Genomic DNA, 25,251 nt, shown 5'->3' with positions numbered 1-25,251 from the left:
TAGCTAAAGTGGTGCTTCAGGTTAAGAACAGTTTCAGGTTAAAAACGGACCTCCGGAACAAATTAAGTACTTAACCCGAGGTACCACTGTATCTTGCACCCACTCTTTTGGCCCGACTGGAATGTGGCTTTGAAATCCAAATGCTTGCCTGCCTGTGTCAAGGGCAGAGAGAGGTGTGAGAGTAGTGTATAAACTAGCTTAAGACTGTAAGAATAGCCTGCTGGATCAGGCCAATGGCCCACCTAGTCCAGCATCCTGTTCTCACTGGGGCCAGCCAGATGCCTGTGGGGACCATCAGTGTAAGAGCACTCTCACCTCCCATGGTTTTCAGTAGGGTTGCCATATTTCGAAAAGTGAAAATCCGCACACCACTTTTCAGCGATTTCCAAACAGACACTGCTTAAGGGGGCTGAATACCGGCTATGACAGTTGTATAGCAACCCTATTTTCAGCAACTAATATTCGGAAACACTGCTGCCCCCAATTGGACAGGTGGCTAGTAGCTTTTCTCTTTCCATATTCTTTGTGGCATGCATAATTTTATAAACTTCTATAGATGTACAGCTTATGTACAAAGGCAAAAATTACAGTAGCTGCCCTGCTGCCCTTTGCTTCTAGCTTTGTGGAATGTGACACAGAAGGAAATTTGAGGGGGAAAGATTCCTACCTCTCTTCTTTCCTATGGCTACTGAGCATGCTTAGACATCAATGTATTTTTTAAATATTTTTTTTGAGGGGGTTGTCCTCTTCACTTAAATATTTGTACCCTTGCAAACCTCAATTTTTGATACTTCCCTCTTGTTTCTCATAAAGGCGTCTGGTGTTCCTAATAGCATGTAGGCAAGCAAGGGTTGTTTTGCTTGTAAATAAGGTTTTCTATTATCTTTCTGAAGGTTGAAAGATCTGCTGGAAGGTGAGCCAAAAATGGTGGAACAGGCCAATACCTACGAGAAACCTGTAAATGGAGCAGAACAAGTTGTGTTTTTACCTCAACAGAATGGAGCTAGTTACAATTCTGAACATTCAGAGACGAGAGATTCTGGTAAGCAAGTTAATTCTGATGCATTAAAAGTATTAAGATGTAGACTGGAGACAGATTGTAGTTGGTTCTGGGTTTTTTTAAGAGCGAGCTCTTAAGAATCTCTTTTTGCAGAATGTGCAGTCATTCCATTTTGTAAGCAGGTTTTGGAAGTTGGCAAAATCCTGCCCAGCCTATGTAGCCAAGGGTGACGATGGGCCATATTCACGATAGCGTGGCTGAAAATGAATGTGGGCCATTTTCAAATGAAACAAATAACTTTCATGGAGATTTTGTTACCAACTGAAGTTGTTGTTGTTTAGTCGTTTAGTCGTGTCCGACTCTTCGTGACCCCATGGACCAGAGCACACCAGGCACTTCTGTCTTCCACTGCCTCCCGCAGTTTGGTCAAACTCATGCTGGTAGCTTCGAGAACACTGTCCAACCATCTCGTCCTCTGTCGCCCCCTTCTCCTTGTGCCCTCCATCTTTCCCAGCATCAGTGTCTTCTCCAGGGAGTCTTCTCTTCTCATGAGGTGGCCAAAGTATTGGAGCCTCAGCTTCAGGATCTGTCCTTCCAGTGAGCACTCAGGTCTGATTTCCCTAAGAATGGATCGGTTTGATCTTCTTGCAGTCCATGGGACTCTCAAGATTCTCCTCCAGCACCATAATTTAAAATCAACTGAAGTGAAGGGGGGTCAAATGTCCAGCGAGCTTGCCAGACAGCATTAACAAAAAATCACCTGTAGCCGTTGTGATGATTTAATTGCCCAGAAGTCTGAAAAGTGTTTCCAGAATCATGAATGACTACAGCCAAGACAGCGTGAATGATACACTGCTGTGGAACCATGATTTGTGATATTTGGTGCAAAATCCAACTTTATCAGAATCCCACATTTCATTCTTTTTTTCTTTTTTAAAAATAAAGTTTCTAGTCCAGATAGTTCCATGCCACAATGCCTACTCGGTCTTGGAAGCAAAAGAATGGCTAAGAAGGTTTTATTTAACAGCCAGGATGGTTGTGGTGGTGAATCTTCATTTATCCGCAAAGCTTTTTAATGCTAATACGTTGAGCTTGCATAATCTATACAGGTTTCAGAATTGCACATAGCTTTGATCACCTTGGTGCAAAAACTTAGGGTTGTGTGCAGTGGCGTAGCGTGGGGGGTGCAGGGGGGGCGGGCCGCACCGGGCGCAACATCTGGGGTTAGGGCAAATCCATGGGTTAGGGGGCGCAAATCCACGGGTTAGGGGGCGCAAATCCATGGGTTAGGGGGCGGAAATTACTTGCCTTGCCCCGGGTGCTGACAACCCACGCTACGCCACTGGTTGTGTGGTTTCAGTTTGTTTTAGCACAGAATACTCACAAAACTGACCAAAAGATAATTGATTACGGAGCTGACATGTAGCATATGCATTTCTCTCTCTCTCTCTCCCTCCCTCCCTTGTAGTTGGTGCAAATAAACCAGAGGTGGCGAAGAAGGGGAAAACGTATACTTTTAAAGATTGGATTGTGTATTTATTCGGAGCTGTACTTTCTCTCTCTGTTATTAGCAATATTGTTCTCGGTGAGTTATCAGCTCTTCTCTTATTCATTACCTTTGACTGCTACCTTGTGGACATTGTTTGCTTCTGTGCTTTAACAGGCAGCACAGTGGGACCTTGGCAAACACGCATTTGTATGCCTTTTTGCCAAGGTAACACAAATGTGGAGGAAACAGGTGGCATTCTCAGGGAGATGGGGCTCCTCTTCCACGTAACCAATTTCCCCCCTGAAAATGCTTGCCCGTGAATTAGTGTTTTGCAGCGTGCAGAGGACCGCAGCCTTAGCTTCCATAAGACCAGCAGGAGACGGCTCTGGCAATGACTATAATGTATCACGGTTTTAGGACTACAATGCCCACTTGACTGATCAATGGAAAGCCTTTTTAATCAACTAAAAATGTGTCCTGTGTTTAATCAGGGCAGCAGCCCCACATTTAATATGAAAGCTTCCAGAAACTGTGGGTGTCAGGAACCATCTTAGAAGAGGCCTTCTGTTTCGGAAGGCATTCACCTTGCATTGCCTTATATTGTGTAGGGATGATTGCGGAGTGGGGCGTGGGGTCCGGAGGGAGCACACTTCCCACCTGCAGGCAGCCACAGTCTGCCTGCACATGTGACCTTGGGGTGCGGAGCACACACACCCAGCACAGAAAAAGCCACGGCTGTCTGAACATCGTTGCCTCTGTCTAACCTTTTGCGGTCTCAGTAGTCTGCGGTGCCCTGTCTGTAACCTTTGTCTCTGAGACCTTTTGTCTCCTTCGTCATACACTGTGCAAGGGGAAAATGGCGCAGTGGAAACAGGTGCCAAAATAACTTTGTACCACCCCACAATCTCGGGACCGGAAGATGTGCAAAGGTCACAGCCCAAAATGTATCTGCCTGGTTTGCATATTTGTCTCAATAAAAGGAGGCTCCACAGAGCTGGCCAGCAGCTTGCATGCAGCCCACCTGTGTGCAGCTCACCTGCATTATCAACTCCTGCCTCATTCCTTCACTTCAATATTGTGTGGGTTTTCCAGGTCCCAGCTGAACTTCTGGGGATGAGGGCCCTCCACTTCCAGAGCAGTAGCTGTGCAGTTAGTTTAGCTGCTCTTAAATTTCTTTCTTTCTTTTAGGTATCTTATTGAAAGCCTCACAAAGGGATCAATGCCCTTCACGGGCCAACTCCTGCCCGCAAGGCTGGGTCGTGCATGAAGCCTGGTGCTACTATTTTTCAACTGCTGAGGCAACCTGGAACTCCAGTCAGAGCAACTGCTCTTCTCAGGGTGGCTCCCTGACAGCAATCGATACTCCAAGTGAAATGGTGAGAGCATTCCAGCCCTGTGGACTTAGGCCAAGATTCTATTGTGGAGTGCTGGTTCTTCGTTACTTTGTTTATCACTGCTTTTTACTAGATACTGTGTGAATTGCTTCAATATTTCTCTTTTGCAACTAAAAAGTGGCATAAAAACATTTTAAGAGAACCATTCTGCTGTTGTAGCTTCAAACTGGACTACTGGACTGTACAGTAATGTATTTTCTGTGAGGCTCCCCTGGATGAGTGTTTAGAAATACATTTTGCTGTAAAACACAGTCCGTCGTGCAATGGCATGTGCTATATGAACCCATAGCATCTTTTGCTTGGTTGTTTTTAATTTGTGTCCTGCCTTTCCACCAAGTGCTGCTCCGTGTTCCAGCCTCTCTGCATAAATGGCCCTCTGGCCACAGTTACCGAATTTTTTGCACCATAACACTCACTTTTTTCCTCCTAAAAAGTAAGGGGAAATGTCTGTGCGTGTTATGGAGGGAATGCCTACGGGTGGCAAGCCTACGGATTTTCCTCCTCTAGAAACTACGTGCGTGTTATGGTCGGGTGCGTGTTATAGAGTGAAAAATACGGTACTTTGGCAGCCATCTTGCCAGATTTTTCTGAAGGGAGGATAAATTCTCCAACCGTTTCCTTGGACGTGGGGCTCGCCATTAGCAGTTGCAGGGCCACAGCTTCTTTCTCCTCCTCCCACTGTCGCCTAAGGTTTTTGTTTCTGTTGCTACTGCAACAGAAACAACTATAGGAGCATTCTGGCAGCCATTTTGTATCCCCCACAATGCCCTGGGCCCAGCATCATTTCAGGGTATGAGGGAGAGTGCATGGAATGGCGGCTACAAAAAAACCCCTAATGAATAATATTAAAATATAAATTAGCCTTGAAGACTAAAAAAAAAAAAAAGACTGTTAGTTTTTGCAGTTACCTTTTATATTACTGTTTTTATCAACTGCTGTGGCAAATGTTTAAACATGTTAGTATATTTGAAGAAAATCCTGCCAAGTGGGTAGAATTTCTGAGGTTCTCCTTTTTGAAAATGATGATGTTCTGAAAAGGGTCTGTCAAATACTGAGTTGCTTCTCTCACCACCCCCCCCAAAAAAAAATATTGCAGGATTTTCTACTGAAGAAGGACCCAGCTGATTATTGGATGGGGCTACAGAGGAAGGAAGGACAGCCCTGGAAATGGGCAAATGGCTCAGATTTCAACCAATGGTAAGGTATCCATCTGATTCAGGTTTCAGATTATCTTGAGGCGGTTGCGTGATGAGAGATTTCCCCTAAATATTGCTTCATTAAATACACACCCAGAGAGAAAAGTTGTGTCTCTTTTTAAAAGAATTAGAAATGAAACCTCTGTCTCATGATCCGCTGTGCTGGAGGGGGCTTGGATGAGGCAGAGATGTGCCTTCTCCCATCCCTCCCATCCAGATCTCTGGCCTATGCTGGTGAGGGAGCCCTGCTGGCAAGCAGTGCCCCAATGTATCCCCCCCCCCCAAAGCTTGGTCAGTGGTAACCGTGCTAGCAGTAGGCAGCAGAATCCCTCAAAACAGACTTGTTTCAAGAGCGGGGGCACAGGATCCATTGGATTCTGAAACAGTTCTGCTGCTGTCACATGATGGAGGCAGTAGCGGAGGAACCCGCTCTGGCACCCGGGGCGGGGCAAATCGCCCGGTGATGCACGCATGACGTCCATATAGAGTGCACACATGCGGCATCATGTATGGAGTGTGCACGCACGGCAGCCCGTACAGTCGCCTGTATGGATGGCACGTGAGATGTGCCCATACTGACTGCGCATGCCCTTGGCTGCTCTACACCTGGGGGGAGGCAGGGGCCATCTTGTCAACCCCCCCCCGAGTGGCACCCAGGGCGACCCACCCCCTCCGCCCCTCCACTTCATACACCCCTGGATGGAGGCAGGCCAAATCTGTGCCTATTTGCTGCACCAGTTTGGGAGCTGCTCTGGTTGGTATGAAGGTAGAAGGTTAAAGGTAAAGGACCCCTGGACAGCTAAGTCCAGTCAAAGGTGACTATGGGGTTGCAATGCTCATCTTGCTTTCAGGCCAAGCGAGTCAGCATTTGTCCCCAGACAGCTTTCTGGGTCATGTGGCCAGCATGACTAAACCACTTCTGGCACAATGCGACACCATGATGGAAACCAGAGCGCACAGAAATGCCGTTTACCTTCCCGCCACAGTGGTACCTATTTATCTACTTGCACTGGCGTGCTTTTGAGCTGCTAGGTTGACAGGAGCTGGGACAGAACAACGGGAACTCACCCCATTTGAAATGCCGACCTTCTGATTGGCATGCCCAAGCCCAAGCCACAGGCCTGTCAATGTAGGGGTGTTATGCTGCTCCATTAGGCCTCACTGCAGGACATTTAGTGCAGCAATGTTGTGGAACTCCCTTTCCATGGATATCTGATAGACATTGACTGTTTTGCGGTTTTGGTACCCATTGCAGACATTTTTATCCTCCTGCCTAGGAGGGTAATCCTGACTTGGTCACTGTTGATTTTGAAGCAGCATAATGTTGTTTTAACAGGTTTCTAACCAGTCCTTAATAAATTGCATATTGATACCTCGCTTGGATGCTATCTCTACTGTGTCCACATTTGTGGAATGCTGTCCCCAGGGAGGCTTGCTGGCACCATCATAACATATCTCTAGGCACCAGATGAAAACATTTCTCTTCAACCAAGCCTTTGGGAGATTCCTTGCCTTTTAAATATATTTGTGGGAGGGGGGGTTGTATTTGTTTTTGTTTTATTAGGTATTTTGTATTCTCATGTTGCATTTTTATGTTGTATGTTATTTGGGTGAAGGGCAGTATACAAATTTTAATAATAATAATAATAATAATAATAATAATAATAATAATAATAATAAATGTTGCAGGTTTAATTTTGGAGCAGATGGCCACTGCGCTTTCTTAAATGCCCCAAACATCAGTTCTTCATTTTGTGAAAACAAAAGACACTGGATATGCAGAAGACCTCATCTCCAAGCTTGAAGAGAGCTCAGAGTCTTCCCAGCACAAAAGCACAAAAGCACAAAACCCCCAAACCCCCAAACAAAAGCTTTACCAATTTCTTAACACGGTCCTAAAGAATAAGTGCCTTATTTTTGAAAGAGTGGGTTGTATCATTAATTATATCCCTTTTTAAGCTCACAATTTGAAAAATTCCCAAAATGGAAAATGAGCGAGGTCCCAACTAAAGAAGAATGGCAAATTAAGCTGACAGAATATGCACAACTCACAGACTTAACATATAGAAGAAGTGAACAAGAAGAACATACATTTAGAGAAGATTGGAAAATGTTTATTGAATATATGGGGTGGAATTATGTATACTTGAAAACCTTGGCAGCATTAAGATAAATTCAACAGTGTAAATAAGTTTTGATGGATGCAATAATGGAATACTGAATGGTTTAGTTTTTGTAAAATATGCAGGGATTTATGATACGCAAAATGAACCATGGAAAGAGAAGAAGGGAAATCATTGATATTTTAGGGATGTTAAGATGAGTATTTTAAATTGTAAAACAGAAAATTATATATGATTCTTATTGCCCTTTCCGTGTACTTTATAAAAGTCATGGTATCATTGTCAGTATTTTCACTGGTATTGTCCCAAAGGGTCACATGACCAGATGATTACATTTGTTATGAATGTCTCTTTAAACAGAAGTCAGGCTGATAAACTTCTGCTTTTTGTTCTTTCTTTCCGTCTCTCACAAAGAGGATGTGTGAGAAAGCTGCTCACACAACAGTTACTTTTATTTCTTTGCTGTAAAAAAAAGTTTGATGCTACAATTCCAACACAACTCTGCTTCTGCTGATCTCTGCTGATTCTGTGCGCACATAATCTTACTGGATATGTGCCAATGTTTGGGGGCCACCAGGTGGCGCATTGGAAGATGGCCGACAATAACATCTCTCCGACCCACACGAGGTAATTAAGAGGCTGCTATGGGAAATATGCAGTCTTCCTGACCCCCCAAGGAGATGGGGGACAGTCTTGCCAGCGGTGGCCATAATGCACCCCCAGAATCGAGAGAAGGGGGTGCCAGCCACTTGGCACAGCCCTCGGTGAAGTCGGCTCTTCCCAGACGCCGTCTCCAATCTGCGCGTGCTGGTTCGTTTCAGCTCGGAAACACAATTGGAAATATATAATTGGAAAGGAGCTGAAGCACATACATCAAGCAAAGTTCGAGAGATAAGGCTGCTGATTAATGGATCTCTGGGATCAGAGCGGTGGGAGAAGACAAATCAAGCGATGAAGCGCCATTAAGAGATTGGTATGTTTGGAGAAGGGGGGTGGAGGAAAAAACTTTTCTTTTCTTTATCCTTTGTGAGCATTAATAATAACCCTCCACCCCAAAGAAAGAAGAAAGAAGAACCGCCAGATTTTATTTATCATAAGCAGGAATTCAAAAACTGTGTGGGATGAATTAATGATGAATGAAGAGAGGATTGGTAAATATCGGAGAATGGAAAATTCTATGACGCAGTTTAAAATGGCGTCTTGCAAGACAGGCTTGTTTAAGAAAGACGGGGGGAGGAGAACCAGGACTCATTGGAATGTGAATGATGATTGAACTTGAATTTAACCTGGCAGAGCCCTCTATGAGATATTTTACTTTTTTTTAAGGTAATATTTATTAAAGTTTTAAAGGTTACAAAAATAAAAAAGAGAAAACACTAAATTAACCAAAAACAAGACAACACAATAAGGAAAAAGAAAAAAAAAGAAAAAGAAAGAAAAAACAGAAAAATAGAAACAATTAAAAAACACATCAAACCTTCCCATAACTTATCTTTCATTTGCTTGTTTCCTTGACCTCCTCACACCTCCCTTTTTTGTATTCTAGTTCGGTTAGCTATTTCAGCAAATCCTTTCCATCTTTCCCAGTTTTTGTCCTATAATTTATCTTAATATAATGTAACTTTACATTCTCTCCTTTCACTAATTAACAATCTATTTTTACTTAATCCTTTATAACATTTCTGCTAAAACCACATAACTTCATTCCAACATCCTTCTAACATTCCTTAATTTTACAATGTTTCTGTAAATAAACTTTAATTTTTTTCCAATCTTCTTCCACCGCTCTTCTCCCTGGTCTCGGATTCTGCCAGTCATTTCCGCCAGTTCCATGTAGTCCATCACCTTCATCTGCCATTCTTCCCGGGTGGGTAGATCTTGTGTCTTCCAGTACTTTGCAATAAGTATTCTTGCTGCTGTTGTAGCATACATAAAGAAAGTTCTATCCTTCTTTGGCACCAATTGGCCGACCATGCCCAGGAGAAAGGCCTCTGGTTTCTTCAGAAAGGTATCTTTAAATACCTTTTTCATTTCATTATAGATCATCTCCCAGAAAGTCTTAATCCTTGGGCATGTCCACCAAAGGTGAAAGAATGTACCTTCAGTCTCTTTACATTTCTAACATTTATTATTGGGCAAATGATAAATTTTTGCGAGCTTGGGGAAACTAAAGGGCAGACCGAAGATAAATCTTTGAAGGAGGAGGGGAACGGCGGCTGTCCCGAGATATGACTTGTGGAGTGTGTAAAACCCACACAGACGATGTTTGCTCTAACCTGCTTGTGAAGATTATCAGAGATCGCAAAGAAAGGAATATATGACAACAATAAGAAGATGAAGAAAGTAATAAAGAGACTATCTGGATAGAACTGGATAGAACTGTTTAATTAAAGCAGTAATAGAAGTGATGTTTGGATCCTTGTTCGGAGCTTGATGTATGGGTACCCCCAACAAAATTGAAAAATTTGGCTGTATAATTTGGAACTAATGTGAATTGAAATAATGTGATATGATTGGCCTGTTAATAAAAATTATGTTAAAAAAAAAAAGGATATGTGCCAATGTTTATACGGGACTCGGCCAGAAGGGGAGCGTCCCGAAAATCATAAGGATACCAGAATAACCAGGAAGTAAGATTTCCTAAGTGACAAAATAAGCTAACACACTGAAGCTTGTATTTTAATATGAAATGGGGGTTTATTCGTTCAGGAAACTTCACAGTACTCTAGCAACGTCCAGAATTCTGAAGTGGTTTCTACCACAGAATCCCACTAGGATTCGCCTCTAGTAGGCTTATAAACTTGTACATTAAAAATAGGTTATTTCCTTGCATATCTCTTTTGGGGTCTGCAGATTTAGCCATTGCAGTGGCTGTGGCTGCCCTTCTTCCTGGGATCCATGTCTCTGCTTGCTTGTGCCTCTTCTCTCTCCTGCCACCACCTGACTGCCCTGCTGACTTGGGGAAATGCGCAGAAATGGCCAGGATGAGCTGTGGAGCTTGGGGACGTGTAGTTCTTAAGAGGCCAAATCTCCGTCTCCATAATAATAATAATAATAATAATAATAACAATAATAATAATTTTTATATATCCTGCCCTCCCCAGCCGACGCCAGGCTCAGGGTGGCTAACAGCCAATAATAAAAACGAGTTGAATGAATACAACTTAAAAGCAAGATTAAAATACAACATTAAAACAATTAAAATGCAGCCTCATCACAGGAGGAGAAAGGAAAAAGAAAGAGGGGGAGCGAATCAAACTGGCTCCAAGCCAAAGGCCAGGCGGAACAAGTCTGTCTTACAAGCCCTGCGGAAAGAAATCAGATCCTGCAGGGCCTTGGTCTCATGAGGCAGAGCGTTCCACCAGGCCGGAGCCAGTGTTGAGAAGGCCCTGGCTCTGGTTGAGGCTAATCTAACTTCCTTAGGGCTCGGGACCTCTAGGGTGTTGCTATTTATGGACCTTAAGGTCCTCCGTGGGGCATACTGGGAGATGCGGTCCCATAGGTACGAGGGTCCTAGGCTGTGAAGGGCTTTAAAGGTCAAAACCAGCACCTTAAATCTGACCCTGTACTCCACCGGGAGCCAGTGCAGCTTGAAAAGCACTGGGTGAATATGCTCCCATGGCAGAGACCCCGTGAGGAGCCTTGCTGCAGCATTCTGCACCCGCTGGAGTTTCTGGGACAGCTTCAAGGGCAGCCCCGCGTACAGCGACTTACAGTAGTCAAGCCTGGAGGTGACCGTCGCATGGATCACTGTGGCCGCCTTGGCTGTTGCTGTAACCTGCGCCTCCATGGAAAGGGAGGCGTCAAGGATTACACCCAAACTCTTAACAGAAGGCAATGGCACTAATTGGGCCCCCGCAAGAGAAGGGAGTTGGTCCCTCATCTCCATACCATCCCGACCCAGCCAGAGGACCTCTGTCTTCGAAGGATTTAGTTTCAATCGGCTCCCACGAAATCATCCAGCCACAGCTTCCAAGCATCTGGTCAGTGTGTTCGGGGCCGAGTCGATGTGGCCATCCATCAGCAGATAGAGCTGAGTGTCATCAGCATATTGGTGACAGCCCAGCCCAAAGCTCCAGACAATCTGGGCAAGGGGGCGCATAAAGATGTTAAAAAGCATTGGGGAGAGGATTGCACCCTGCGGCACTCCACACACCAAGGAGTGGCGCGACGACATCTCCCTCCCTAGCACCACCCTCTGTCCCCGACCAGAGATAAAAGAGCACAGCCATTTACGGGCTATGCCCTGTACCCCCATGTCAGCAAGGCGGCGGTCCAGAAGATCATGATCAACCATGTCAAAGGCTGCTGACAAATCTAAAAGAATCAGCAGAACTGACCCGCCTTGATCCAGTTGTCTACGGAGATCATCTGTTAGGGCAACCAGAGCCGTCTCGGTCCCGAAACCAGGACGGAACCCGGACTGAAATGGATCTAAAGCCAATGTTTCCTCCAGAAACCTACCAAGCTGTTCAACAACCACTCTCAAGAAGCCCAAGACAGCGGCAATAAAATGCCATTTTGCCATATGGAGAGCCCTAGAGAGTGGGCAGTGCCAGGGAAACCCCTGGGAAAGCCAGGTTTTCTACTTTTAAAGTTAACGTGCTTTCTAGCCAGTTAAAGCTAAAAAGCCATTTCTTTTAACTTTTTAACCGGTCCATTTCTATTACTTCTATTTCATCATCGTCCTTTTAATAAGTTTGGCCACCTGCATGGTTCAGCTGCATGCTCTCAGCTTTCAGAGGGGGATGCAGGGTGCTAGAAAGGGAAGAGGACCTTCCCCCTCACCTCGGTGTTCATTAATTATATCCCATGAAAAGTTTGCATCGTCTTTATAGCCGAGTCTCTCTCCATGCAGGGGAATCCTAGGAGGTAGCTCCAGAGTGAGAACCTACCTGCTCACCCAACCCCCTTGATGTAGTTGCACCAGGAGCTGATCTGACCATGGCATTACTTAGGGTCGGATCACCCATGTTCATAAAGGTGAACACCAGGTCTAAGGCATGTCCGTGGCTATGAGTTGGGTCAAACTTATTCAGGGACAGCCCCATGGAGGCCATGCTTTCTCTGAAGCCCTGAGCGTCCCCTTGTAAGAGATACATGTTTTTATTGTCAAATCAGGCAAAGGTGGGTTATTCCCTGGCCTGTTACTTTAGAATTGCAAATTTCATTGCCACGCACTGCCACTTCCTGGTGAGGCAAAAGAAGAACTCTTTTCCTTCTCCTTCTGGTGTGGTGTTCTGTACATAGTCTGCTGCAACTGGATTTCTTATGGACAGGGCCAATCCTGAATGTATTGGATTTGCGACCATTATGCTCATTTGCCTTCAGTAGCAGTAAAGCTCTGCTGGATGAAACATTAATTGCCTCTGGTCTATTTCTGGGAATACTGCAATGTGCTTTAAGTTTTTTACTCTGCTAACTATATATTGGAGTTCTGCTCTGGATCAATATTGAGTAGAATTACATGACACTTGCAACCCACAAAGCACCAGGCAGGAGTTATTTAAAACTACGGGATTCACCTCACAAACCCTGTCTGCAGAACCCCTGTCAATGGCATCCCTTTGCAAGGGGTCTCCTTCCCCCATGCCCCTCAAATTACCTGGGTGGGTGGGATAACCCCAGAACAGCACAGGGAGAGTATAATAATAATAATAATAATAATAAGAAGAAGAAGAAGAAGAAGAAGTCACTGATGCCCTGCCCAGGCAGCTTAAGGCCAATTGGCAGACCAAAAATGTATGCAAACATGACATGAAGGCTGGCAACATAAACCCTTGCAGACGACCGCAGTGCCCAGAGACACAGTCAGGTCGTGCATCTACAGCAGTGACCAGAGGAGGAGCGCAGAGAGAAGAAACACCCTGGTGCATCTGCAGCAGCACAATTGGACGTCTTCACCTGCCCCAGATGCAACAAAACATGTCCTCCCACATCGGTCTCTACAGCCACAGCAGGAGCTGCAACCATCCAACAGCTTGACCTCACCCCAAAGGCGCAGTCCTCCATTGTCTCCCAAGACAAATGGATGTCAACCAGTTATATCTTGCCCATCTGACTGGGTTGTCCAAGCCTCTCTAATACGCTTGCACAGACAAGAACATTCAAACCAGCACATTTATTCAACCCCAAGTCCCTTTGTTAGACATGCCTACGTCAAACACTTCTGGGTCTCTTCTCCTCTGTCCAAAGGCTGTGAAGTATTGTGCAGACTCGAACTGCCAACCTTTCGATTGGCAAGCCAACAAGGCTCAGTGGTTTAGACTACAGTGCCACCTGCTCCCTTCCAAACAAGAACAAGGAACGGCCCAGATGGGACTCGAACCCAGAGTCTCCAGCTCCGGAGGTTGATGCCTTACCCATTAGGCCACTGGGTCACATCATATATGGGTGATCCCATCCCTGAATAAATTATCCTTAACTAAACTTAAAAAGGTCCCGAATCCATTTTTGAGAGCAACGTTGTTGTACTTATTCCACCAACGTTCTGAGATCTTAGGCAAAGCACCAGTAGTGGAGAAAGCCTCTCCGGCACCTGTTGTGGGGCGCCGAGGGGCGGGGCAAACCACCTATAGGACCGGTGCAAACCACCCGGCAGCGCCCGCACAACTGTGCACATGTGGCACCCATACAGACAGCCGTCCTACAGCTGGGGGGTGAGACAGCGGGCCATTTTGTCACCCCCCCAGGGTGGCACCCGAGGCAGCCCGCACCCCGCTTTGCATGCCCCTGCAAAGCGCAGCAGTACAGAGGATGGGAGGCAAATTTGCTTTATTGGACAAATGACCTGCTTGTGGCTGGTTGGCCCCTAGATGACGCTCATGTAACTAAGCTAGAGGAAAACGTGACATAATTGGCTGCAAATAATCGAGATGCAGACTTCTTGCAAAGCTCTAAAAAGAAGGGTCTATATGCAGGGATCTGACTTTCAAACGCTGCTGCAACAGTGATAGCCCCAAATTGAAGGATGTCGTAACAATTCTGCATCAAGCCCTTTTATCCCAAATCTCTGAACCACTGGTAAATTTCTGAGCAGTATTGTAAGGGGATCTAGGATGAAACAGTGAGACAGAGAGAGAGAGAAAGGATGCTTAAGCTGGGATACCATTGGAGTATTATCCCAGTGAAGTTATGTCATGTGAATCCAACTCAGAGAGTATGCTCCGATGGGAAGGGTGTAACCAGATTGGCACAATGTTTTAATAATAATAATAATAATAATAATAATAATAATAATAATAATATATTTAATAATAATAATACGTGATCTTGTTCTGTGGTGCAGACACAGGAGGTTTCAACCATTGTTAACCAGACAGCTTGTTACACAGAGACTTAATCTTGTATCTGACAACCGCTGCCTAGCTAGAAAGAGCTCCTCATTGCGTGCATCGCCATCCATGCAGTTCCCATTGCAGGGACAGGGGTGCAAAGTTTGGTCTCTTACCTTAGCTGACAAGCAAAAACTTAAGGTAAAGAGGGGCAAAAGCAGGTGGAACAGGTTTGCAGGTACCCCTGTGGAACCTTCTTCTCTTATGTGGCCAGTTAGAGAGGTATAATACAACAGCCACTTCCCCATAAAAATGTTTTGGTTACATTACTGAGATGTCTCCCTGGCTAAGCAGCCCCTGGTGGGCATTGCTAAGAGGATGAATTTAAGGTGCTTGTGCATTTTCTTTTCCAACATGTCAAACTCTAGTGCTAAAGTTCTTTTGTTTATTTATTGAATAATGTTATGCAGAGATAGATAGATAGATAGATAGATAGATAGATAGATAGATAGATACACAGTATATAATATATATGACTGTTAGCCCTGGGCTTGGCTTTCTGGGCCATGTGGCCAGCCTGACTAAACTGCTTCTGGCGCAATGGAAGACTGTGATGGAAACCAGAGTGCACAGAAAAGCTGTTAACCTTCCTGCCATAGCGGTACCTACTTATCTACTTCTATGCAAATTAGGTTATTTGCACAGGATAATGTACATAGAAAAATGTTCTGATGCCCTAGACAGTGAGCTAATTTGGCATGTTTACAGTCGTACCTTGGAAGTCAAACAGAATCCGTTCTGGAAGTCCGTTCGACTTCCAAAACGTTTGGAAACCAAGGCTCAGCTTGGAAGCCACAGTACCCATGTTGGACATTTGGGTTCCAAAAGAACATTCGCAAACCGGAACACTCACTTCTGGGTTTGTGGCATTTGGGAGCCAAAAGTTCGAATTGCAAGGCTTTTGACTTTCGAGGTATGACTGTCTTTTACTTACATTTTACTAATATGCAAAAACTTTGAAACCAGTGAAGAAATGACATGGAAAATTCTCCAGACCACATCATGGCATACAGTAGGACGCCTCTATCCCACTCTGCCCTGCCCTGCCCATTTCCAGCGCGGCTTCAGTGCAGAAGGCAGTCCTCAAGTGTGTACTTGCCACATCCAGTGCTGCACTAGAAAAACAAATGAACACTGCAAGATAGCAGAGTGTGACAGAGATATGGGGCTTGGGCTGAAGGGGGTCATGGAGTTCAGGAGGTTGTTTCAGGAACTAAAAAATAAAAATACTTGGACATTTAATTTACAAAGTTTTATATATATATATATATATATATATATATATATATATATATATATGTCTGCATATCTAAGGAGTCCCCTGAGCATTTAGAAGCTACCACCTAATTTTTAGATTGCCCTGTTTCCAAACTGATAGGAACTTACGGCTCATGTGCACTAATAGGGGGAATGATGATTACTTGGGACAGCAGCTCTCCCTCATGAAGCCTTTGTGGTTCAGGGAAATAAAAATGGTCTATCATATTAGCATATGGCTGGCTTTCACAGGTTAGAACAAAATGGCTTCTTTTTCACAAATCCACCTAAATTCAGCGGTGCACATTTCAGAGCGAACTTGACCGGATTTCACAACTCCACAACCAGCTCCAGTTCCTGGAAGAGGCAGTGGGAACCTGTGGAAACAGAGAAAACCTCTAGTCAGTAATTTTACAATGCATGAAGCACCGTGCAGGATTAGACCAAAGGTATATCTTGTCCAGGAACAGGGACCAGCCATTTGTCTGGAACTTGAGAAGAGCTGCCAACAGACTCCAGCAGGTGTCAATCAACTGATGCCATTATGTCAGTTGACAGGTACATTGTCCTGTCCACCTATGGAAGTTGGACCACAAGGTCGTAAGAGAAGAATCTGGCCTGCTGGACCAAGAAAGGTTCCCCTGATCTAGTCCATCCAGCCTAGTGTCTCTGAGAAGCTCCTGAGGATTTTCCTTCTTCTGCTCCCCAAATCTGATATTCTGAGGGATACTGCATCTAAAACACAGCAGTCTGAATTAGTGGTCACAACTAATCACTGTCTGCAGTCTATCCTCCAATCATTTATTTAATCCTGTTTCTCCAAGACATATAATCTCCAGATTGGGAAATTCAGATTAGATATAACCATGGATAACAGTAATCAACTGTGAAAGCTAACCTGAACTTCCCAGGTTGCAGATTTTAACCCCACAAACATCTAATCTCCTAACTGAGGAACTAAGATGACAGAAGAGTGGCCATAGTAATTTTAGAGCAAAATCACAATGTGCCCTTGGAAGAAGTCTCACTTGCTCAAGCCTGATTGTCTGAATGTACCTCGTGAGGGAGATCTGGCCCGCAATTTGAGGACCTTGTACTGTGCTTGTTGTGTGACAACGTGCTGAGCTGCGATAGGTTCATGTTCCCAATATCTCAAAGTCCATGTCCACATTCTTCCCCTTACCATGGTAGGGTTGTGTTAAAGAAACCTGTGAAGCGTGAGCTACTTTTCTTTAGGAAAAAGTTAATCTTGCTACGATCTGAGAAAAGGTGGAAGAACTGCAAGGGAAATACTGTGGGTGTCCCATAAAAGGAGAGCAAATAAAGCATTGCAATTCCACACTAAACACCAAGTTTGAAGCTATTGAAATTTGGTGTGTGGAGTGCGGCTTGTGAATTTGGTTAGAGTAGGCATTACTTGTTGCTCTCTCTCTCTCTCTCTCTCTCTCTCTCTCGCTCTCTCTCTCTCACACACACACACACAGATCTGTAGAGGAGAAAATAATAAAGATACTTATTATAGGAGGTACATAAAACTTGGAAAAGAAAAATACTAGTTCTAAGCTAACAGTGTAGAGAAGACAAAGGCACTAATATGGAAATGAGGCATCTGCAATTCAGAGAAAGCTATTACTGTACAGGAAAGGTGGTGTTTGTACAAATGTAGGAAAACACTTACAAGGCTTGATTTAAGGCTGAGCCTTCCACCCAGGTCCAGGTGTTGTGCAGATGTGTAACATTAAGTCCAATCCAGACAGGATATTTCTCTTGAGTGAAGTCCTGTATGAATTCCTGTCAATAACACAAGGGAATTTGTAATTCTGCTAGTGTTCTTGTTTCTTTGTCAAAAACTGTTGAGCAGGGATGGTTCAGTTTCAGTTTCTCTGTGTCTAATTTTTCCAACCTTCAACACAGTTCTCTACATTTTCACATCAGTGTTTTGGGTGTGAGAATTTCTTCTAATATACCTATTTTAGAAGCAGCTTTGCCTAATGCATACATTTTTCTTTTTTGCAAAGGAAGCTTCCCTAATACAGTGCATTTTATATTTTTATTAATGCATGCATTTTTATGCAAGGTTCATAATGCATGCTTCATAACTCCAGTATGTACATTTTTGTACACAGCACTTGACTGATGACCTGCATTGCAAAATCCATAGTCGTGTTGTTTTCCCTACCATTTCTGCCCAATCCTGGACCACGAGCATTTGAGATCTCTTCCTGGAACAGTCGTTGTAGCCCCGAAGCCATTGCCATTTCTCTTTAGAAAGCCAGTAGCACTTCCCCTCCCGTGCAACCCAGTTGTTTGGACAGAGCTTACACCTGGCACTTTCTATAAGCAGGAAAAAAGAGAAAGAAAAGGCATTTGGTTATTTTAGTCTAGTCATCATTTCAGCTCTTTACATACAGTGGTACCATGGTTCTCAAATCTGTTCCGGAAGTCTGCTCCAAAACCAAAGCGTTCCAAAACCAAGGTGCGCTTCCCCATAGAAAGTAATGCAAAATGGATTAATCTGTTCGAGACTTTTAAAAACAATCCCTAAAACAGCAATTTAACATGAATTTTACTATCTAATGAGACTATTGATACATAAAATGAAAGCAATTCATTGAAAATGAAAAAAAATGAAACCAAAAATGTACTGCAGTCACGCAATCAATCAATCAATCAGTAGCTGAACTAGGTTCCACACAGTCACAAAAACAAAACAAAAAAGAGCTGCAAAAACAAAAAGACAGACCTCAGTGTGGCACTTAAATCAGAAGCATAACGCTCAAAACGGAGCATGTTCAGCTTCCGGAAAAAGTTCGCAAACCGGAACAGTTACTTCTGGGTTTGCAGTGTTTGGGTACCAAGTTGTTTGAGTACCAAGGCGTTTGAGAACCGAGGTACCACTGTATTATGATTGTTCACACAAATGAAGACTGAACCAATACTCCATGCTCTGGTAGCTGCAAGGTGTTCTATGTGAAGCTCCCCTGAAAACTGTTTGGGAAACTACAGAATGCAGCAGCCAGATTGCTGCTGGGGATGGCTGTGAGAAGGAGCATGAAGCAGCCACACGGCTTGACTATTAGTGTTCAATCCCAATTCAGGGTGCACAGGTTAGTTTCAGAAGTCCTAAAGGATGTGGGACTCAAAGATCTCACTATTTTCAGCTCCGTCCCTACATAAGAACCTCATTTTCACCAATAATAGGCAAATGTTTCAGGCATCGCAGGAGGAAGAGATGGGAGCTTACCTGTAAATGGCTCACACAGGTGAATGGCCATCTGTTCAGAACAGGGGCTTCTATCTGCTCTCGTTGGGCTTTTCAAGGTTCCTGCTTCATCCTCAGTAGCATTGGCAGCTGTTCCACGAGTTTCACCTTTCCATAAGCCTCTCTCCAAAGCTTGAGCCGCAGAGGGGCAGATGATACCAGAAAGCCATTTTACAATAAATAGCAGTGCGAGGCAGCACAAAGCAAGTGTTATCCCACAATTTCAAATGCATCCCTCCCCCTTCTCTTTCTTTGTTGCCAGAAATATTGTGAACCACCCGGATATCTTCAGATGAAGGGCAGTATATAAATTTAATACAATTAAATTAAATCCAGGCTTTTAGAGAAGTGGGTTTCTTGCATAAAAGTGCTCAATCCATGACAACTGCGCAACCAGAATCTTGCCAGTAGGGGACTGGATCTCGCCCAAAAATAGTGACAGTCAGGAAGTGCCCTTAGACAACAATCACTGGATTTCTAACATCTGAGGCCTAAAATGAATTGGGTGGTGGGACACTGAAGTGGAGAAACTGCAGGAAAACTCACCTCCTGCTGCTCCCCCCCCAAAAAAACACTGTTCTTCAGGCCATTTCCCCCTTTCTGGATGCAAACCTTTGCTGCAAGTTAAATATGATGGGAGCAGCAAGGGCTAAGCCATCCCTTTTTACCTGCTATACCTCTCTATTCCCTCCCACCATCAAAGGCAGGGAGCCAAACTGAACCATTACTTAAAAATCTTTATTTAACCCTCCCAGCCTTGAAAACCTCCAGATGATGGGGTTGCAGATGCATGTCACACTGCACTCCCTCATCCCAAAATACCGACTTATTTATTTAATATAGTCCACCTTTCTTCCAAACTGGGATTCACGGCGGCTTTAGAAACATCATTATAAAATGCAAAGTAATAAACCAATAGTTAAAAATACATTAAGACACACTCAGAACCAGCACTAAAGTGCAGTTTGCTCTGGCAGCAGCTAGGTGGTCAACATCATCTGCACTTCAGTTTTCAGTGGTCTGTCTGATTAATAAGGTCTTAACCTGCCAGAGGAAGGGAAACAAAGAGGAAGTCCTTCTAGCCCAAGCATGTACATTTTTTCCGGTGGTAAAATCGTAAAAATAGCTCAACAACTTCAATCCTAAAAAAAGGTCAACAACTTTGGTGGTCAGCCCTTTGGTTCACTTCATCAAATTTGGCCCTCTTTGAAAAAAATTTAGACAACCCTGGTCTAGCCTCTCGCTTATGAGGGGAGCTTTTAATCACGTACCTCCCTATTCCAACAATAACCACTAATGTGAGGTGTAGATAGAGCACCAGAGAGATGATTTGAAGGATGAAAGAATAGACACTCACAAATGTTTCTTCCCCCCTTGAAAGAAAGGGAACTACCCCCCCAACCCCCCCACAGAGGTGAACTAGATGACCCTCACGGTCGTAACTCTATGTTATCTTCAACTTTTAATGTCTTTTTTGGGGGGGGAAGGGATAAAATAGAAAAAAGCTGACTTAACTAGGAAGCTGGAATGCCTGCAACGCTCAACAGTGCAGTTTTGTTATATTGTCTTAGAAGGGGTTTGACTACGTTGGTTGCCATTAACAGTGCATGTACTTCACAAATCATCACTGCACCACTGCTCAGGGCAAATGCATACTCTTAAGGCTGCAATGAAACATTATGATAGTCATGTGTCTTTTGCCCAAAGCAGCAAACTTGAGTTTTCCCTCTCTCTCTCTCAACATCTTATGCTATGTGTAATACGATGTCACCTAATGTTACAGTGCCCCACCTCCCTGCTTCCTTGGTTGACCCTTGCCTGGACTGAAAAACACTTTGCATGCAACAAGCCTACCATAATATTTTGCATTACTAGACGTCACCAGGGAGAGGGAGAGAATTAGGCACTGCGTTTCAGCTTTGGGCAGAGGCACCTTGCACCCTGAGGTCTAGACCAGGGGTCAGCAAACTTTTTCAGCAGGGGGCTGGTCCACTGTCCCTCAGACCTTGGGGAGGGCAGACTATTTTTTTTGGGGGGGGTGAACGAATTCCTATGCCCTACAAATAACCCAGAGATGCATTTTAAATAAAAGCACACATTCTACTCATGTAAAAACACACTGATTCCCGGACCGTCCACGGGCCAGATTGAGAAGGCGATTGGGCCGCATCCGGCCCCCAGGCCTTAGTTTGCCTACCCATGCTCTAGTCTGATGGTCAGCACAGCCAGCCATTATTTGGGTGGGCACACGCCCCTTCCAGCTGTCTGAAGGCCTGCCACCCTGAGATCAACGCCTCACCTCACTTCATGGGCAAGCCGGGCCTGAGAGTCAGACAACCTCTATCTAAACTGAGAAGATACCAAGTGCTCTAGTTTAAGATGATCCACCTTTCCTGAACATTTACTGGGGTAGGGCACACAAATCCCCTTCGTTGTCTCCCCCTCCCCTCACTCTGAATATTATTTCCGTTTTCCCCCAGAGTTTTGATCAAGGAACTGTGCACTACACATGCCATGTGGTTTTAAAATAAAGGGTTTTTGGGTTTGTTTGTTTGTTTTTTGGAAAACGAAGACAGACATCTAAGAACTTACCAAACACGATCAGCGCAATCACGGCCGAACCCAGAATGACACAGGTTGCCCCTAATATCCCCAGTGAGATTTTGTACTGAGCGATTAGCCTAGAATTGCCTGCAAGAATTCAATGTGGAGTGAGGAAACTTAGCCACAGTTCTGACCCTTGGCAGCTAATCCCCCCCCCCCGCCCCAGCATACATATTCAACGCAGCACTAAGATTGCCCTGTCTCAACTTGAGTCTGACCAAACTGCGGGAGGCAGTGGAAGACAGAAGTGCCTGGCGTGCTCTGGTCCATGGGGTCACCAAGAATCGGACACAACTAAACGACTAAACAACAACAACATCCTGGAAACAACCGTATGTCCTGAATCAGAAACAATCATTATATTCAGGACAGAGAAGCTGTTGTTGTAAGCATGCCTTATTGGTTCTCTGCAGGGGCTTCCATGCACTAAGGTTTTGCAATGTCTGACTGGCACGTAATCTCCAGTAACTGGTACCCAGAGGTAGACCATAGCAGCTATTATTATTATTATTATTATTATTAATAATAATAATAATAATATAAACAAATTTAAAGAATGCATCACAGTATAAAGTCATCAAAGCAATCTCCATGATTAAAAATATAGCCAAACACAAAACACAGGTTCTAAAAACAATAAAACTTGCAATGCAACACAATTTCATCAGATACAAAAGGAATCTTCCATAAAGGACTGGGTTAAAACCTTCCCAAACAAAGTCTTCAGCAGGTGACTGAACATTATCACACATAGCATATCTATCTGATTTTGGCTGGTATCTGATTCCAGAGAGCAGGAGCTGCAGCACTAAAAGCCTGGTTTCTAGTCCAGGCTAAGCACACCTCTGGAGTGCATGATACTTTCAGCAGTGCCCCATCTGAGGAGCACAGTTTCTGGGCAGGACAGGGAAGGGAAGGGGATACAGCAGGCCAGAAGTTCCCTCAGATATCTTGGTCCCTTCCAGGGCATTGAAATTTGTGTCACATCCAACTTCCTCTGGTGAGTGCTGGAAGGAATATTATTGTAATTTGCAGTTGGACAGCAATGAATGTTGCATTTGTGCAGCTGATAGACAAGAAGCAACGCAAGAGGCTTCGGCCAGCTTTGTGGGCCCAGGGCTGTTTTAAGAAATCACACTGCCAGCATGCATTCATTCCTGCTCCCCCTGTTCAACCTGTACAGTACTTTTAGAAATAGTAGTTTATCACAAAACAGTACCACAAGTATCTAGCACTCTGGCCTCAAGATTAATAAATGATGATGATGATGATGATAACAACAACTTGACCCTGTCAAAAATTGCACTGAAAGTGTGCAGAGCAGACAGTGCATTATATTCAGAAGTATATCAACTGCTCTAGACTAGCCTTGCTTTTGGCCAGATTCTCCTGCCTCAAAGACACGGCCAGCTCTTGACCTTATTATTTCTTAAAGCCACAACAGTCTCCACCGTGTCTCAATTCTCCAAAGGAACACAGACCCCAGGTGAATGCCTGGAACCCCATGGCCTCTTGCCACCACTCAGCAGAGAGCGCACGACTGTTGTAACATTGTTATATTTCTTAGGTACTCTTATTGCAAGGTACCTCAAAGTGGCTCACGTTTAAATAAATTACAAACACCAATGAAAACCTAAAAACAAAACCATACAAATTTTAACAGTGAAAAGCACGATTAAAAAGACGCTACTGCTAGTTGCCACTGGCAGCCTTATTCTCCATGATTTTGTTTAATACCCTTTCAAAGCCATCCAAGTTTTGAAGGAGTGGATTCTATAATTTCAACATGCACTGTCCCTTTGTCTGTCCTGAATCTCCCAACATCCAGCTTTATTGTATGAACCCTAGTTCTTAGATTAGGAGAGAAGGAGAACTTTGTAAATTTTCTTTATGTTATGCGTCTGTATTCATGACCTTGTCTTCTTTTTCTACCGGCTCTCCAGATCATTTTGTTTCCCCCTTTTGGTTCCCTTTCCAGATGTCCAATCTCAAATAACAAGCAATGTCAGCCTCTCCCTAGCTGCCACTGATGCCCCTGATGTTGTGAATTTTAACACAAATATAAATAATAAAAAAGATTAGCACAACACTGTCATGCAAAGTATGAAATAAAATGAACCTTATGCCCAACTGCTCCCTGCTCTCTGCATTTACTGCTAAGCAGCTTACAAAGTATCAAACTCACTTACGCAGTGGTATTCAACTAGATGTTACTCTGAGTAGACCCACTGAAATTAATGCACATGACCAAGGCTATCTTCCTAAGCCCACTTTCACCTGGAAAGTAAACTCCATTGAATTCAGCAGAACTTACTCCTCAGTAGACACGGTTAGGTTTGCGGTGCATAAATTGCAACGAATCTACATTGAGTAAAAATTTAGTTGAATACAACCAACAAAATATGAACTAGCAGTGATACCCCAAAAAGTTGCTCAAACCTAATTCAGAGAGGGTTGTGTGCCCCAGAAAGGGCACTGTTTAATAATAACATAAAAGTGCAAACGAAGATTTTTTTTTTAATTAAAAAACCCCCATACCTTGCATCCTCTTAGCTTCTGCCCAGCGTGCAGAATTTTTATTACTTGGCCGGGGACTTAACGCCATGTAGCCGTCTACATCTTCCATGGCCCCAAATGGTTAAATCTCAAGAGACTTATGAAAAAGAATGAGCTTGACTAGATGTTGGCTAGTTCTCTTGAATGTGGGGCTCAGGGTTGCAAAGGAAATGCAAGCACCCTTTCCGGCGTCTCAACTGTGAAACCACAGGTAAGGTCTTAAAAGTGACCATAATAGATAGTAATCTAACACAGTATATAGCAGGCAAGGTCTAGCACTTTTCTTGGGTACCAGATCTCAAATGCATATGCAGGCTGCCAATATAGCAGTATTCAAAAGCACACTGGCCGCGACTGGCAGCAACGCTAGAAGCCACTGAGAGCCTCATCCTTCCTGAATTCATCTAGTCCTCTTTTTAAGCCATCCATGTTGGTGGCCATATATTTGTTTCTTGCTCTTCCACCCAGGAGCTCAATGTTGTCTATTTTCCTCCCCTCTCCTCCTGCCTTTTTTATTTGCACATTGCAACAGCCTGCGAGGCAGGCTAGACTAAGCTAATGGATGTACATTGTACAGCAGCTCTTGTCAATAGATGCAGGGATGCAGGGAGCCTAATCCACATACAGTGTTCCAAATCCTGTTGCAGTTTCCATCCAGCACCTCCTAACTAGAACCTGGCAATTAGAGAAAGCTACCTGTTGTTAGCAACTCTGAAAGGCTTGCTAAAGCGATCAACAAGCCTCCTGTTCTAGCGTTTTGCCACAGGACAGCTCAACCTGCACATCCTGCAGTATAATTTATATCACTGAATGAACAAAACCAAAACCCAGGATCTCATATGCAGTACACAGGTAAAACCAGTGTTTTTTTCCCTTAAAAAAATATGTTTAGGGGTACTCTCACTTTCCTACTCATACTGAAATACTGCCCCTCAATTAGGCCAAACTTAGATTCACAAAATGTTTAGGGATATGCGTACCCTTGCGTATCCCCAGAAAAAAGCACTGGGTAAAACTGCAACTGACCTACACACAC

The 25,251-nt window shown here is 44.1% G+C and overlaps 1 protein-coding gene and 1 long non-coding RNA gene across 7 annotated transcripts in view; one reads left to right on the top strand and one right to left on the bottom strand.

The window, feature by feature from the left end:
- LOC310757344 overlaps positions 1-9,751 on the top strand; it is a 39,856-nt gene extending 30,105 nt beyond the window's left edge. Inside the window, exons 3-9 of one of the 4 annotated variants that reach the window (XR_014545078.1) lie at positions 834-1,042; positions 2,469-2,671; positions 3,693-3,865; positions 4,980-5,080; positions 6,769-7,219; positions 8,414-8,528; positions 9,360-9,751. This is a non-coding gene — a long non-coding RNA (uncharacterized lncRNA). Of the gene's footprint in view, positions 1-833; positions 1,043-2,468; positions 3,866-4,979; positions 5,081-6,768; positions 7,220-8,413 lie in introns of all 4 variants that reach the window. The other 3 variants (XR_014545079.1, XR_014545080.1, XR_014545077.1) reach the window with 3 other exon arrangements.
- Positions 9,752-15,817: 6,066 nt separating this feature from the next.
- Positions 15,818-24,407, bottom strand: LOC310757188 (killer cell lectin-like receptor subfamily F member 1). Of its 3 annotated transcripts, none has more exons than XM_083602428.1 (6): positions 24,198-24,407; positions 21,648-21,746; positions 19,038-19,187; positions 17,973-18,127; positions 17,472-17,584; positions 15,818-16,170 (listed from the first exon to the last, which is right to left on the bottom strand). In XM_083602428.1, the coding sequence occupies exons 1-6, from the start codon at positions 24,283-24,285 to the stop codon at positions 16,047-16,049; spliced, it is 729 nt and encodes a 242-aa protein (XP_083458554.1). In that variant the 5' UTR covers positions 24,286-24,407; the 3' UTR covers positions 15,818-16,046. The 3 variants fall into 3 exon arrangements, with proteins under 3 accessions (XP_083458554.1, XP_083458553.1, XP_083458555.1); XM_083602427.1 differs by lacking the exon at positions 24,198-24,407 and adding an exon at positions 22,503-23,741; XM_083602429.1 differs by lacking the exon at positions 21,648-21,746.
- Between the last annotated feature and the right edge of the window lie 844 nt (positions 24,408-25,251).

The sequence above is a fragment of the Podarcis filfolensis genome, assembly GCF_964270895.1.
Source record: "Podarcis filfolensis genome assembly, chromosome: 2".
Lineage (NCBI taxonomy): Eukaryota > Metazoa > Chordata > Lepidosauria > Squamata > Lacertidae > Podarcis > Podarcis filfolensis.
This window is presented reverse-complemented; position numbering and strand designations above follow the sequence as displayed.

What these genes read in the sequence shown, in the direction of transcription:
- LOC310757188 (XM_083602427.1), bottom strand. Translation starts at nt 22,629, where the DNA reads ATGCCCTGGAAGGGACCAAGATATCTGAGGGAACTTCTGGCCTGCTGT. An exon ending in GATTGCGCTGATCGTGTTTG is followed by an intron (nt 19,188 to 21,647) that starts GTAAGTTCTTAG and finishes CTGCGGCTCAAG; the next exon opens with CTTTGGAGAGAGGCTTATGG. An exon ending in CCTGTGTGAGCCATTTACAG is followed by an intron (nt 18,128 to 19,037) that starts GTAAGCTCCCAT and finishes TCCTGCTTATAG; the next exon opens with AAAGTGCCAGGTGTAAGCTC.